The sequence below is a fragment of the Emiliania huxleyi genome, assembly GCF_000372725.1.
Source record: "Emiliania huxleyi CCMP1516 unplaced genomic scaffold EMIHUscaffold_375, whole genome shotgun sequence".
In the NCBI taxonomy this organism is placed as follows: domain Eukaryota; phylum Haptophyta; order Isochrysidales; family Noelaerhabdaceae; genus Emiliania; species Emiliania huxleyi.
The window spans coordinates 45,651-59,057 of record NW_005199159.1 but is presented as its reverse complement, the minus strand read 5'-3'; the positions used below and the strand labels follow the sequence as shown (position 1 = coordinate 59,057).

At 65.6% G+C, this 13,407-nt stretch overlaps 3 protein-coding genes across 3 annotated transcripts; 1 reads left to right on the top strand and 2 right to left on the bottom strand.

Annotated features, from left to right (window-relative positions):
- Positions 1-1,074: 1,074 nt before the first annotated feature.
- On the bottom strand, positions 1,075-1,761 carry EMIHUDRAFT_118043 (hypothetical protein; the record flags this gene model as incomplete). Its single annotated transcript, XM_005771668.1, has 1 exon — positions 1,075-1,761. One exon carries the CDS (start codon positions 1,759-1,761, stop codon positions 1,075-1,077), a length of 687 nt encoding a protein of 228 aa, XP_005771725.1.
- Positions 1,762-6,172: 4,411 nt separating this feature from the next.
- EMIHUDRAFT_75480 (hypothetical protein) lies at positions 6,173-8,259 on the top strand (the record flags this gene model as incomplete). The annotated part of the gene is made up of 3 exons (XM_005771667.1): positions 6,173-6,267; positions 6,472-7,372; positions 7,585-8,259. 3 exons carry the CDS (start codon positions 6,173-6,175, stop codon positions 8,257-8,259), a joined length of 1,671 nt encoding a protein of 556 aa, XP_005771724.1.
- Positions 8,260-8,587: 328 nt separating this feature from the next.
- On the bottom strand, positions 8,588-12,855 carry EMIHUDRAFT_424835 (ATP-dependent protease La). The gene is made up of 10 exons (XM_005771666.1): positions 12,069-12,855; positions 11,638-11,920; positions 11,387-11,547; positions 11,018-11,277; positions 10,839-10,962; positions 10,675-10,774; positions 10,232-10,603; positions 9,589-10,058; positions 9,460-9,492; positions 8,588-9,223 (listed from the first exon to the last, which is right to left on the bottom strand). The coding sequence occupies exons 1-10, from the start codon at positions 12,846-12,848 to the stop codon at positions 8,771-8,773; spliced, it is 3,036 nt and encodes a 1,011-aa protein (XP_005771723.1). The 5' UTR covers positions 12,849-12,855; the 3' UTR covers positions 8,588-8,770.
- Positions 12,856-13,407: the final 552 nt, after the last annotated feature.

Here is a 13,407-nt window from a genome sequence, read left to right as displayed (position 1 = left end):
CCTCTCCGCCGCTCCCGCGGCCCACGCCTTCTCCGCCGCCGCCTCCGCCGCCGCCTTCTCCGCCGCCTCCGCAGCCTTCTTCGCCGCCTTCTCCGCCGCCTTCTCCGCCGCCACATGCTCCTCGAGGGCGCGCACGCACTCGGCGTGGCCCTGCTTCTTGGCCCACTGCAGCGCGGTCTTCACTTGCCTCTCGTAGTGCGCACCGTCACATCTGCGCCCGCCTGCAGCAAGCAGAGAAGGGCGGCGGGCTTGCCGAAGAAAGCGGCCCGAATCAGTGCGGTGTCGCCGTCGATGGTCTGCAGGTCGATCGCTGCGCCGTGCCGGATCAACGAGTCGACAGTCTGCTTGTGGCCTCTGTCGGCGGCGAGAATCAGCGCGGTGCTGCCAAACTCGCTTCGCTGGTCGAGCACTGCGCCGTGCCGTAGTGCCAACTCGACCAGCTTCTCGAAGCCATACGCGGCGGCGCCCATCAGCGCGGTCTCGCCGTCGCTGGTCTGCAACTCGAGATCCGCACCGCGCTGGAGCAGCGCCTCGGCCAGCCCCTCGTGGCCACGCGTCATTGCGACCATCAGCAGCGTCACGCCGCCATCAGAGCCGTCCGGAAAGACGTACTCGAACGTCGCGTTCACCCGCCCGCCGCCGTCGACCCACGCCAGCACCGCCTCCTCGCCGCCTCGCCGAGCCGCTTGCACAACCTGTTCTGGCACTGCCCCGCTGCTTGGCCTGGCCTCCAAGCCACCCTCGCCGCTCGGAGCAGAGGCCGTGGCACTCGCACCCACCGCCGCACCTGCGCCGCCTGCCTCAGCCGACGGTGCCTTGCTCCGGCGCGCAGCCACCTCCGCCAGCCGCAACATTGTTTGGTAATCAAATTCTTTTTCCAGTTACAATTGTACTCTGTGATGAACGCCCCTTCTCAATTCTTCTTCGTTCTTGTCTCTCTCGAGGTTGTCGAGGTTGTCGAGGAGCTTGATATCCTTTCGACCGCGTTGGTCGGTATTGCAATAGCTTCCGTTCGCCGCCCTTCCTTGCTTTGTTGGGGGTGTCGGGGGGGGGGGGGGGGGGCAATCCCCCCAATTAGTGGGGCATCGGGGAAGGGGGGGTCCAGGGGCAAGGGAGGGGGGGTGCCCCCTTTGTCTTGTATTGGCGGGCCCAAAAGGCGCGCGGGGTCTTGCCCGGCTCGCGGTTGTGCTTGACGTGCTCGCCGCCCTTGCCTCGTGGCCCCCTCCTGTTCCTGGTCTGCTCGCCCCTTGGCGCCCGCCGCTCTTTGTCGGGGGTCATCGGCCCCTCGCGGCCATCTAGCTCAAACCCAACTTGCACCGGAGGCGGCGGGCCGTGCCGGCCCTGTGTGTGGCGTGGCGGCGGCGCCCGCCGCATCCCGCGCTGCAAGACGTCCATGGGCTGCGGCGGCATTGCAAAGTGAGGCGGCGATGGGTGCCCGTGCGGCGAGTACGGCGGGTGCGGCGGAAGGTGCGGCGAGAACGGCGGATGCTGAAAGTGCGATGGGTGCGGCGGGTGCATCGGCGGCGCGGACTGCATCTGGATGCTCCACATCTGCTCGCCGTCGATCACCATCGGCACAAAGTGCGGGCCGGCCATCGGGACGAAGTCATACCCTTGCGGGTGACCCTGCATACCCATAGGTAACGCCATCGGCGGCACAAAGGTTGGCGCGTGCACGGAGAGGTTGGGGCTGAAATTGGTCAGGTCGGGTGGCGCCGAGCCAAAATTGGTCGGGTCGGGGGGTGCTTGCTCCACCTCCATCCCTGAGCGCCCCGAGGAGGGCACCACGAGGGGCGGCAAGAGTGCCGAAGAGAGCACGATGATTGTCAGATGCGAAGCAAAACGCCGTGTTCTCCAGGTGGCGTTTGTTTTTGCTTGGGGCGGCCCTGATGCTGAAATTCTGGAAAAACCTGACCGGCCCCTGCGGTGCCCCTACCTACCTACCTACCTACCTACCTTACTTATGGGAAACTAAAAAAGAAATCATGGAGGGGTGAAGGTGGGGTACTATACCAACTAGAGTGATGGTTGGTGGTACTCTCCTGCAACCACAGTCCTTCTTGTGACATGGCAGGCCACTCTCAAGCCCTACAAGCATCAGATCACCCATTTGGGGAGGGTTGACATCGTGATTTCCGCGGGAAAATTTCTTTTTATGCTGTGAAAATTCCAGCGTGGAAGAGGGAAAAACCCGACGGGAGGGCCCAGACCCTACCTACCTACCCCGGCATCAGGGCCGCCCAAGCAAAAAAAGAATACACCTGTGTTCTCCCGAGAAAAGAATCGTAGTATACAGGAGTATCAGCAGCCGTGGAGGTACAAGTGTCCGAAACGAGAGTGGACCTGAGCAACGATATGACTTGGCGGCAAATGATCGCAGTGGGAGTCAGAAATGTGGTCCTTGCGCGAGGAGAGCTCGATAAACTCGAGGGGCCAAAATATACCGCCAGCAAGGGCAGAGTTACGCCGAGAGGCGAGAGCAAGGGATCGGCAGGCAGCGGCGTCGTCGCAGAACGAGGCAGAGGAGAGCGACGCGACAGAGGAAGAAGCGACAAGAGAGAGAACGACGAGAGTGGGAAGACCGCGAGGTGGCACGAAGGTTGCAGCGAGAATCGGCGAGGGACTGCGAAGAGAGATAGGAAGAGGCAGACGACCAAGGGTTAGTGGGCGACGGCTAGCGAGGGCACCACACCCCTCTCCTTCAAATCCCTGTGTGGTGGCGGCGTGCCGTCCTCCCATCCCTCCTCTGGCTTGTCTTGGAGCACTTGTCTGTTTTCTTTCTTTCTTTCAGGAGAAACTCCTGCGAGCTGTCACGATATACCAAGGCGCAAGGGAACCCCAGTGCCAACACACCAACCGTGGAGGTACAAGTGCTCGAAACGAGAGTGGACCTGAGCAACGACATGGCTTGGCGGCAAATGATCGGAGCCTTGCACAGGAGAGAGAACGACGAGAGTGGGAAGACCGCGAGGTGGCATGAAGGTTGCAGCGAGAATCGGCGAGGGACTGCGAAGAGAGATAGGAAGAGGCAGACGCCCAAGGGTGGGCGAGAAACTGCAAGCCGCAGTGCGGCATTGTGCGTCTACCGCATTGTGCCGCAGCTCTGCACCGCTTCTCCCCGGACAACCATCGAGTACTCGATGGTCCACTCCGAGGGCGCGGTCAGCACCGCGCAGGATCTCTTCTGAGAGCCGGCGCGGATCGCGGCTGCAGCTCAAGGCTCTGCCGGCGGGTCCGGGCCTGACGTCTGCCAGGCTCTGGGTCCAAAGTATCGGCTCGGCGCTCGCGCGCGCCACCGCCCCCGGCGCGGGGTGGGTTGTCAGTTCGTGAGACAGTTCTGTGGCCCCATCCCTGTGCCCCACCTTCTTCTCCTGCGCCAGTCCCCGCGAACCCCACTATACAGCGCCACCTCGTGAGCTGTCCTGTGTGAGCTGTGTGTTGTGCGTCCAGCAGCCCGGACCCAGTGCTACGGCCGGTGACATCGTGCTTCGTGTCGGCTCCCGAGCCAATCGTGTGCAGCGTGTGTGTGCGTGTGGGCCCGTCCTCCATGCTAGGAGGTGTGTAAGACTGACTGACTGACTGACTCCTCTCTCGCAAGGACCACTCTTCTGACACCCACTCCGATCATTTGCCGCCAAGCCATGACCCATGTCCGGTTGCTCAGAGGTCCACTCTCGTTTCGAGCACTTGTACCTCGGAGCTCCACGGTTGGTTGGTGTTGGCACTGGGGCTCCCTTCTATATCGTGACAGCTCGCAGGAGTTTCTCCTGAAAGAAAGAAAGAAAACAGACAACCCAGAGGAGGGATGGGAGGACGGCACGCCGCCACCACACAGGGATTTGAAGGAGAGGGGTGTGGTGCGCTCGCTAGCCGTCGCCCACCCTTGGGCGTCTGCCTCTTCCTATCTCTCTTCGCAGTCCCTCGCCGATTCTCGCTGCAACCTTCGTGCCACCTCGCGGTCTTCCCACTCTCGTCGTTCTCTCTCTTGTCGCTTCTTCCTCTGTCGCGTCGCTCTCCTCTGCTCGTTCGCGACGACGCCGCTGCCTGCCAATCCCTTGCTCTCGCCTCTCGGCGTAACTCTGCCCTTGCTGGCGGTATATTTTGGCCCCTCGAGTTTATCGAGCTCTCCTCGCGCAAGGACCACATTTCTGACTCCCACTGCGATCATTTGCCGCCAAGTCATATCGTTGCTCAGGTCCACTCTCGTTTCGGACACTTGTACCTCCACGGCTGATGATACTCCTATAGCTCACGATTCTTTTCTCGGGAGAACACGGCGTTTTGCTTCGCATCTGACAATCATCGTGCTCTCTTCGGCACTCTTGCCGCCCCTCCCTCACCCTATGGTGCCCTCCTCGGGGCGCTCAGGGATGGAGGTGGAGCAAGCAACTTGGGAGCAACTCGCCGACCTTCTTCTATATCTTCCGACTCGCACACTGCCTAGGTTTGTCAGCGAAAGGGCGTGTAATGGCGGCAGTGCACATTTGTTTTCATTCGCTTGTGATCTCTTCTTCACGCCCGCGTCGAGTCGGGTGGCAAGGCATTTGGCGCCCTGCGCGCCTGCGTCTTCGCCTCCACATCCATTTCCAACAAAGCCAAAAAGGCGGTCTACGATGCGATCGTTCTCTCGACCGTCCTCTACGGCTGCGAGACGTGGAGTTTGACCGAGGAGCTGTACCGGCGGCTGCGCTGCATGCATGCCCATCACTTACGAGCAATGTGCCGGGTGTCGCGCAGCCAGGCGTGGGAGCATCATATCTCGACCCAAGAGCTGGGACAGCGGCTGGGGTTGGACTCATCGAGTTCTACATTGCTCGCCGATAGACGTTCGTTGTTCAGCTCTTGTTTCTTCTTGTCCTATGCACCGGGGGTGTACGCCTACTCAGGGTGTGTGGCAGCCCGCTGGCTGTGTGTCTTGTGAGGCTGTTTGTGTCTGTGTGTCGCTCGTGCGTGTCGTCATCATCTGTCTAGCGTCCACCCATACCGCGTTGGTGTCCAGTCCGAGCCTGGCTGTTCTTCACCTTTCTACCTACCTACCGGGGCCAGCAGCGAGCGGGCGGCAACGCGTGCGGCCTCCGAATTTCTTTGTTTGTGGGAGGACGGCACGGTGCCGATTTCTTAGTGCGCGCCAGTCCCGTGCCCAATTTAGAAACAAAGAAAGAAGACGAACGCAAAAGACGGATGGGAGGACGGTGGACGGCACGCCGCAAATTCTTTCTGCCGCGAGCAGGGCAAAAGTTGGCTTTATACGTTTTTCTCGCCCAGTACTATCTATATGTAAAATTCTTTTTCCGTATTGTTTCCGTATTCTTGTCCCAAACAGGGTCTATATTCTCGAATATGCCGAGAACACAGCTCCAAACAAAAATCGGGCCTATATTCTCAAATATTCTTTATATTCCCGCTGAAAATCGCTGAAAATCGCATCGAAAAAGAATATAAACTCGGAAGAATAACGTATAAAGGCCAAGGCGAAAGAACTCTTTGTGCCAGTGCGCGCCAGTCCCGTGCCCAGTGCCGTGCGAGGGAGTTCGGTTGGAAATTCTTTATGCGTGCGGGAAAATTCTTTGTAAGCGGTGTGTGTGCCAGTCCGCGCCAGTCCGCGCCCTTGTCGTGCCAGTGTGCTGTGAGAGAGGCTCGTCTTGTAAGACCCACCTGGCAATAAGAATTCTTTGTGCCAGGCAGGGGCCAGAACCTCTCGACCGACGCGTGTTCCTATCTTCTCCTCCTCTCGTGCATGCCCCAGCCCGACCCACTGCAGGACATCATCCTAACGCGGGCCTTCGCCGCGGCGTCGTCGCCCAAGGATGAGCCCGAGACCTTAGTACCTCTGCTGGCCAACATCAAGGTGAGCGCCGTCAGCTCGAGCGGCTTGTTCGACTCGTGGACGCTGCTCCACGCGGCGGCGCAAGCGGGGCACGTGCGCGACGTGCAGCTGCTGCTCGCGCGCGGCGCCGACGCCAACGCGCGCGACAAAAAGGGCGAGACGCCGCTGCTCAAGGCGGCGGCGCGCGGCCAGACCGCCGTGTGCCGGCTGCTGCTGCAGGCGCGCGGCGACCCGGCGGCGGCCAGCTCGTCGGGCGCGACGGCGCTGTCGGTGGCGGCGGGCAAGCCGGACGTGCGCGCGCTGCTGGAGAGCCCGCCGCCCGCCGCGCCCATCTCCGAGCCCGAGATGGGGCGCGGCAGGGGCGAGGGCGGCAAGGGGGAGGGCGGCAAGGGCTCGCGCGGCGGCGGCTGGCGGGCGGCGGGCGGCGACGCGGCCCCCGAGTCGGTGCGAGTGACCCTCGGCGCGGGTGGTGCGCGGCACGTCTCGCTCGGCGGCAAGGGCGGCGGCAGAGGGCGGGGCGAGGGCGACGCCCCGCCGGACGGGTGGCGCTCGGCGGACGGCGGCGGCAAGGGCGGCGCGCGGGACAAGGGGAGCGGCAAGGGGGGCGGCGGCGGGCAGGACGAGTACACGCCGGGCGGCCGGAGCCGTCAGCTGGAGGAGGAGATCTTCGGCTCGCCGCCGAGGAGGGAGAAGGAGGCGGGCGGGGCGGAGGGCGGCGCGTCGCGCGCCGGCGGCACGGCGAGCGTGACGGGCGGCGACGCGCCGGCCGCCGTCAGCTCGTTCGAAGAGCTCGAGTTTCCGGCGGCGGTGCAGTCGAACATGCAGCGCGCCGGCTACACGAAGCCGACCGCGCTGCAGCAGTACGTCCTCCCGGCGGCGCTGCTCGGGAAAAACGTGATGGTGACGGGCGCCATCACCGGCCGGTGCGGCCGTGCGGCGTCCTACCTGCTGCCGACGGTGGCACGGCTGCTCTCCTCGGAGCTGCCGCCGCGCGACCGGCGGCAGGTAGCGCCGTCGGCGATCGTCCTCTCCCCGACGCGAGAGCTAGCGCAGCAGGTCTTCGCCGAGGCGCGCAAGGCGTGCTACGGCGCGGGAGTGCGGCCGGTGGCCTGCTTCGGGGGCGCGCCGCTCGTCGACCAGCTGCGCGAGCTCGAGCGCGGCTGCGAGCTGCTCGTCGCGACGCCGGGCAGGCTGGGCGACCTGATGGAGAGATCGCGTGTGGTCACCTCCTCGGTTGCAGTGCTCGTCCTCGACGAGGCGGACCCCGGCTGCTCGACATTGGCTTCTCGAGCGAACGAACCTGTTGACCTCTCCATCCATGAACAGGCGGACCGGATGCTCGACATGGGCTTCGAGCCGCAGATCCGCAAGATCGTGCTGCAGTCGGAGATGCCGCCGGCCGAGGAGAGGCAGACGCTCGTCTTCTCCGCCACGCACCCGCCCGAGATGAAGGCGCTCGCGCTCGACTGCGGCCGCGACTATGTCTCGCTCACCGCCGGGCCAGGCGCCGTGGCGGGAGAGCACGTCGCGCAGCGGATGGAGCGAGTGGCCGAGCGCGACAAGGCGAGCGCAGCAGCGGCGGGCACCCCTTTCACTCCTCAGCACTCACATGCACATGCTCACACACGCGCACGCACACACGCTCACAAACGCGCGCGCACACACGCTCACAAACGCGCGCGCACACACACGCACTCACGGTGCGCCCCGCGGCCCGATCACCCGCTCTCAGCCCGAACCCCGCGCGCCTGTCGCAGGACGGCGTGCTGATTCAGCTCGTCGAGGCGTCCAAGGAGGAGGGCCACCTCCCGCCCACCCTGGTCTTCGTGTCCTCCAAGCGGCGCGCCGAGGCGCTCGACCAGAAGCTGCACGCCCGCGGCATCGACGCGAGCTCGCTGCACGGAGAGGAGCGAGACGAGGCGCTCGCGGCCTTCGTCTCGGGGCAGACCAGCCTGCTCCTCGCCACCGACGCCGCCGTGCGCGGCGTCGACGTCCCAGACGTCGCTCACGTCGTCAACTTCGACTTCCCGTCCGACGTCGACGCCTACCTCCACCGCATCGGCCGCACCGGCCGCGCCGGCGCCAAGGGCCTCGCAACCTCCTTCGTCAACGAGCAGGTGGCGCGGGTGGAGCTCGAGTCGCTGGCCGCAGTCTTCAAGGAGTCGGGTGACGAGGTGCCGCCGTGGTTTAACGAGCTGCTGACGCCGCCGCGCGGAGGCGGTGGCGGCGGCGGCGGAGGTGGCGGCGGAGGTGGCGGAGGCGGAGGTGGCGGCGGAGGTGGTGGTGGTGGCGGCGGCGGCAGCGGTGGCGGCGGGGGTGGCGGCGGCAAGGGCAAGGGCGGACGCGGCAAGGGCAAGGGCAAGGGCGGCGGAAGCAGGGGCTCGCAATGGGGCCGTGGCGGTGGGGCGGATCGGGGGGGGGAGCGTTGGTAGCTGTCCCTTCGCCGCGCCGCCGGACTGTCCTGCCGCTATGCCTTGCGGGTGCGGGGCTCGGCCCGAGAGCGAAGGCGTGCGCACCGTGACGCCGCGCGATGCAGCTAGAGAGGGGTTGTAGCGCCGGGGGGAGGGGGGGGGGGGGGTTCTTGCGTTTCGATTCTATTGCGGTGTGTGGCCGCGCAGAGGTGTTTCTCATGCGTTCGAGTATATCGCGAAAGCTGCAATGCCAAAAAAGTGCGCGTTTCCGTTTGCACGGTTTAGCATTTTTGCGGTGTCCTTCGCGTGTCCCTCTTGTCAACGTCTTTTGAGCGTGGAGTAAAGTCTAAAGACTAAAAAGTATCTAAAATTACAAAATTCTCGACAGACGACTCGACACGCATAATATCCTCATAATGTATCTCATACATTAATACATACATAATGTGTGGATCATGCCGTGTCGAGCGAATCCACACCCGGGCGCGCGCGCCGGGAGCGGAGACGAGCGAGCCGCGAACCAAGACCACCCTCATGCCCCTGCCGCCGCTGGCGACGGGGCGGGCAAGTCGTCCGCAAAAGCAACCGCGTAGACGTCGTCGTAGGTGGTGGCAAAGTGCGCCGTGATCCCGGCTTGCAGGTTGCCTGGCAGCTCGACGAAATCGCGCTCGTTGGCCTTTGGCATCACGATGTGGCTCACTCCGGAGCGGCGCGCGGCAATCACCTTTTCTTTGATGCCCCCGACCGGCAGCACGCGGCCCGTCAAAGTCACCTCCCCAGTCATCGCAACGTCGGTGCGAGGCGCTGCGTCCCTCGCCATCGAGACGAGCGCTGTCACCATCGTCACTCCGGCGGACGGCCCATCCTTTGGCGTCGCCCCCTCTGGCACGTGCAGCGCGATGGGAGTTCGCTCCAGCAGCCGGTTCGACGGCTCGCGCGCGGCGACAAAGTTGCGCGCGTACGTGTGCGCAATGAGCGACGACTCCTACGGTCCAGACACGGCTGGTCAAGAGATCCTCCCCCTTCCCTCGAGCAGCGACCAGACGGCAAGCGGCGTCCCTCATCACATCACCCAGCTGGCCCGTCGACCGCAACACGGCCCCCCCGCCGCCGCCACCACCGCCGCTGCCGCCGCCACCGCCCCCCTCTCCCTCGCCCCCGCCGGCCTCTGAGCCCGCGTCAGCGCCGCCGGCCGGCCCGAGCGGCACAGCCTCCACGTACAGCACCGCCCCGCCCATCGAGGTCCACGCGAGCCTGCGTTGGGGCTGCGGCGCTGGAGACGGATGACCGTGCTGTGCGTGCTGTGCGTGCTGTGCGTGCTGTGCGTGCTGTGCGTGCGCGCCCCGTCACGACGCCGACCGGGTTGGTGGCGTAGATGCGCTCGTCGATGAACTTCGGCTTGCCGACATAGTCGACGAGCTCTTCCGGCCCGATGACGTACACGGGCGGATCGGCCGCCGCCGGTGCCTCCCCCTCTGCCGCCCCCTCTGCCGCCCCCTCGGGCGCGGCGCTCCCCGTCGCGCCCGCCTCCTCGGCCGCCTCCGCGGCTTGCGCCTCGGCCGCCTGCGAGGCCTGCACCACCTTGAGAGCGACCTTGCGGCAGATGCGCTCGACGTGCTTCTGCAGGTTGCGCACGCCGGCCTCGCGGCAGTACCAGCGGATGAGCGAGGCGATCGCGTCGTCGGGCAGCTGCATCGTGCCCTCCTCGAGGCCCATCTGCTTTTTCGCGGCGGGGATGAGGTACTGGTTCGCAATCTGCATCTTCTCGTCGAGGATGTACCCCGAGAGGCGCACCACCTCCATCCGGTCGAGCAGCGGGCCTGCGGCGGGAGAGCTGCTGCTGCGGCGGCCAGCTGCTGCAACGGCCAGCTGCTACGGTGGCCAGCTGCTGCGGCGGCCAGCTGCTGCGGCAGCGGCGCGGGCGGCGGGGCGCGCGGGCGCGGGGCGCGTGGGCGGCCGGCGAGGTGCGGGGCGGGCGAGGCGCGGGGCGGACCGGGGATCGTGCCGGAGTCGTTGGCGGTGCAGAGGAAGAGGATCTTGGAGAGGTCGACGGGCGTGTCGAGGTAGTGGTCCATGAAGGACGCGTTCTGCGACGGGTCGAGCACCTCGAGCAGCGCCGACGCGGGGTCGCCCTGGTAGCCGCGGCCCAGCTTGTCGATTTCGTCAATGAGCACCACCGGGTTCGCGGCGCCCGTCGCCTTGAGGCACTGGATCAGCTTGCCCGGCATCGCACCCACGTACGTCCGCCGGTGGCCCTTGATCTCGGCGACGTCGGTCAGGCCGCCCACGGAGAAGCGGTAGAACTCGCGGCCGAGTGCGCGCGCGATGGACTTGCCGATCGACGTCTTGCCGACGCCGGGCGGGCCTGTTCACAGCTGGAGGTGTGAAGAGACACGGCGCGCGCGCGACGGAGGCCGCGCCAGGCGCCGGGCGGACCGACGAAGCAGATGATCTTTCCTTGAGTCGATCCGACGAGGGCGCCGACCGCGATGAACTCGAGGATGCGCTCCTTGACATCCTCGAGACCGTAGTGCTCCTGCGGGCCGTGTCGTGGACGTGTCGTGGGCGTGTCGTGGACGTGTGGTGGACGTGTGGTGGACGTGTGGTGGACGTGTCGTGCCGGCTGGCTGGGGCGGGCGGGCGGGCGCCTCCGCGAGGATCTTCTCGGCGCGGGAGAGCTCAAAGTTCTCCTCCGAGTGGATGCCCCACGGGAGGGAGGTGAGCCTAGGAGAAGGTTCCTAGAAGGTTCCTAGAAGGTTCCTCCGAGTGGCTGCCCCACGGGAGGGAGGTGAGCCAGTCGAGGTAGTTTCGCGTCACGTTGAACTCGGAGGACGCCGACTCGAGCGTGCCGATCTTCGCCATCTCCTCGTCGATGACCTTGCTCGCCTCCTCGGGCACGTTGAGCTCCTTGATCCGGTCGGCGAACTTCTGGAGGAGGGCGTCCTTGTCGTCCCGCTCGAGGCCGAGCTCCTTCTTGATCTGCTTGAGCTGCTCCATCAGCATGTACCGCCGCTGGTTCGCAGAGATCTTGTCTTCGACCTGCACAGCCGAGACACAACTGAGACACAGCCGAGATACAGCCGAGACCTGCTCTTCGACCTGCACAGCCGAGATACAGCCGAGATGCAGCCGAGATCTCGTCTTCGACCTGCTTCGAGATCTGCGACTGCAGCCGGGAGAGCTCGAGCTCCTTCTTCAGGAGAAGAAGGGTCTTCTCGATCCTCGCCGTCACGTTGAGCGTCGCGAGGACCTCCTGCAGCTCCTGCGCGTCCGCCGTGGTCAGCGCGGCGCCAAAGTCGGCCAGCTTGCCTGCCTCGTGGATCTCGGACCTGGTTGAGGACTCATGGTTCATGAGTCAGCATCGGTCAGCGTCGTGGATGTCGGGCATGGTGTCGGCACGGGGGAGGGAGGGTGAGGGAGGCCCGCTCCGCAGCTCCGCCGCAGGGGGAGGGGGGGGATGGGAGGGGGGGGGGAGGGGGAGGGGGGGGGTGTTGAGGGTGGTGAGGGTGAGGAGCAGGGAGAGGGAAGAGGCGGAGGCGCGCCGCTCGAGGATCATCTGCATCTGCTCCTTGAAGAAGGGGTTGAGCTTGAGGATCTCCTTGATGGTCTGCATGACCTCCATCGCGTACGCCTTGGAGAGCGACGGGCCCCCGCCCGCGGCGTCGTCCAGCTCGTCCGCCGCCTGCACACACCGGCGCGTGAATCATTCACCTCTCCCCTCTCCTCTCCCTTCCTTCCTCCCCCCTCTCTCCTCCTCTCCTCTTGGCATGGCGCGAGGGCGGCGGCGGGGAGCGGGGGGGAGGCGGGCTGGCGGCGGGTGGGAAGCGCGCCTCTTCCACCCGCGCGAGGATCACCGGCGAGGTTTGCACCGGCCTGCCCAGCCGCACTCGCTTGTGACCGAGCAGCAGCAGCTGCACGCCTCGAGGCGTCTGCGTGAGGCGCGTCACCTGAGCGAGCGTACCAACCTCGTGCAGCGACGCCACGTCCAGCAGCGGCGCCGGAGGAGCGAGGGCGCCGTCGGCGGCGCCGCTGACCGCAGTCTCTTCGCTGCCGCCACCGACGCCGCTGCCGCCGCCGCCGCCGTCGCCGGTCCCTCCGGCGATCACCTCGGCGACTTCTGCGCCGTCGTCGGAGGCGTCCAGGTCGCCGACGCCGCCGCTGACTTCCTCGTGCCCCTCCTTGGGCAGGAAGACGCCAATGTACGGCAGCTGGCTCGCCTTGACCGTCAGCAGCGCCTTTGCGAGCGCGTCGTTGGTCACCTCTGCCGGCTGGTAGACGCCGGGAAAGAGCGGCCGCGTGGGGAAGGGGAAGACGAGCACGGGAGGCAGCGCGGAGATGTTGCTCGGGTCGATGGACATGAGCGAAGACTCGGACGACTCTGCTTCCGACGTCACCACCACAGTCGCCTCCACCGGCTCATCGGCGCTAGTCAACTCGCCACGCTTTGCGGTAACATCGCCGTCCTTGCCGTCGCCGTCGCCGTCGCTCGAGCTGCTGCCAGAAGAGCAGAGGAGTCGCAGCGCACTGTGGGGCTGCGGCACGCGGTGCAGCGACGTCCTGGGGAGCTGGCGCGATAGCAAGCCGGAGGCTCTGCCGAGTAGACCAGACATGTCGTCGAATGTCGGGACAGCTGCTACAGGATTTTTTTTGAGCTAGATCCGACAGGGTGAGAAGGCCTTCTCCGGCGCTCCCGCGACCTCGTCTGCGAGTTGAGCTTCGCCACCTTCGCCTTCCTCTCCCGCTCCGCCGCCGCCTCCCGGTCCTCGCGGCGGTCCGCCAACGGGTTGTCGCCGGCGTCGGCAGCCACGATCATGGCCGTGACGGCCTCGCCCGCCATATGTCGATTCTCGGCCTGTCGATCGCGCGTCCCAAAAGTCGCCAAAAGTGGCGGCCGGTCCAAGAGTCGCAATCACCCGCCCGCCGTCCCGGCGGTCCCGCAGCTCGCGCACATCTCCCTCTTAACCCACCTCTAACATCTCTATAAGGGATCCCTAGGCCTAGCCTTCGATGTTATGAAACAAACGCAAGGGCCAAGGCGGACATGGCATATCGCTCTCGGGCCCACAGACAGACATCCCGCACACCCGCCGCCCCCCGCGCGCGCCCCACCCCGGCCGGGAGAAAGGGGAGTGACAGCTTGGGACGGCATTTTTTGCGCAGCGGCGCCGC

What these genes read in the sequence shown, in the direction of transcription:
- EMIHUDRAFT_424835 (XM_005771666.1), bottom strand. Translation starts at nt 12,848, where the DNA reads ATGTCTGGTCTACTCGGCAGAGCCTCCGGCTTGCTATCGCGCCAGCTC. An exon ending in TCCTCGCGCGGGTGGAAGAG is followed by an intron (nt 11,921 to 12,068) that starts GCGCGCTTCCCA and finishes CGGTGTGTGCAG; the next exon opens with GCGGCGGACGAGCTGGACGA. An exon ending in GACTGGCTCACCTCCCTCCC is followed by an intron (nt 10,963 to 11,017) that starts GTGGGGCAGCCA and finishes ACCTTCTCCTAG; the next exon opens with GCTCACCTCCCTCCCGTGGG.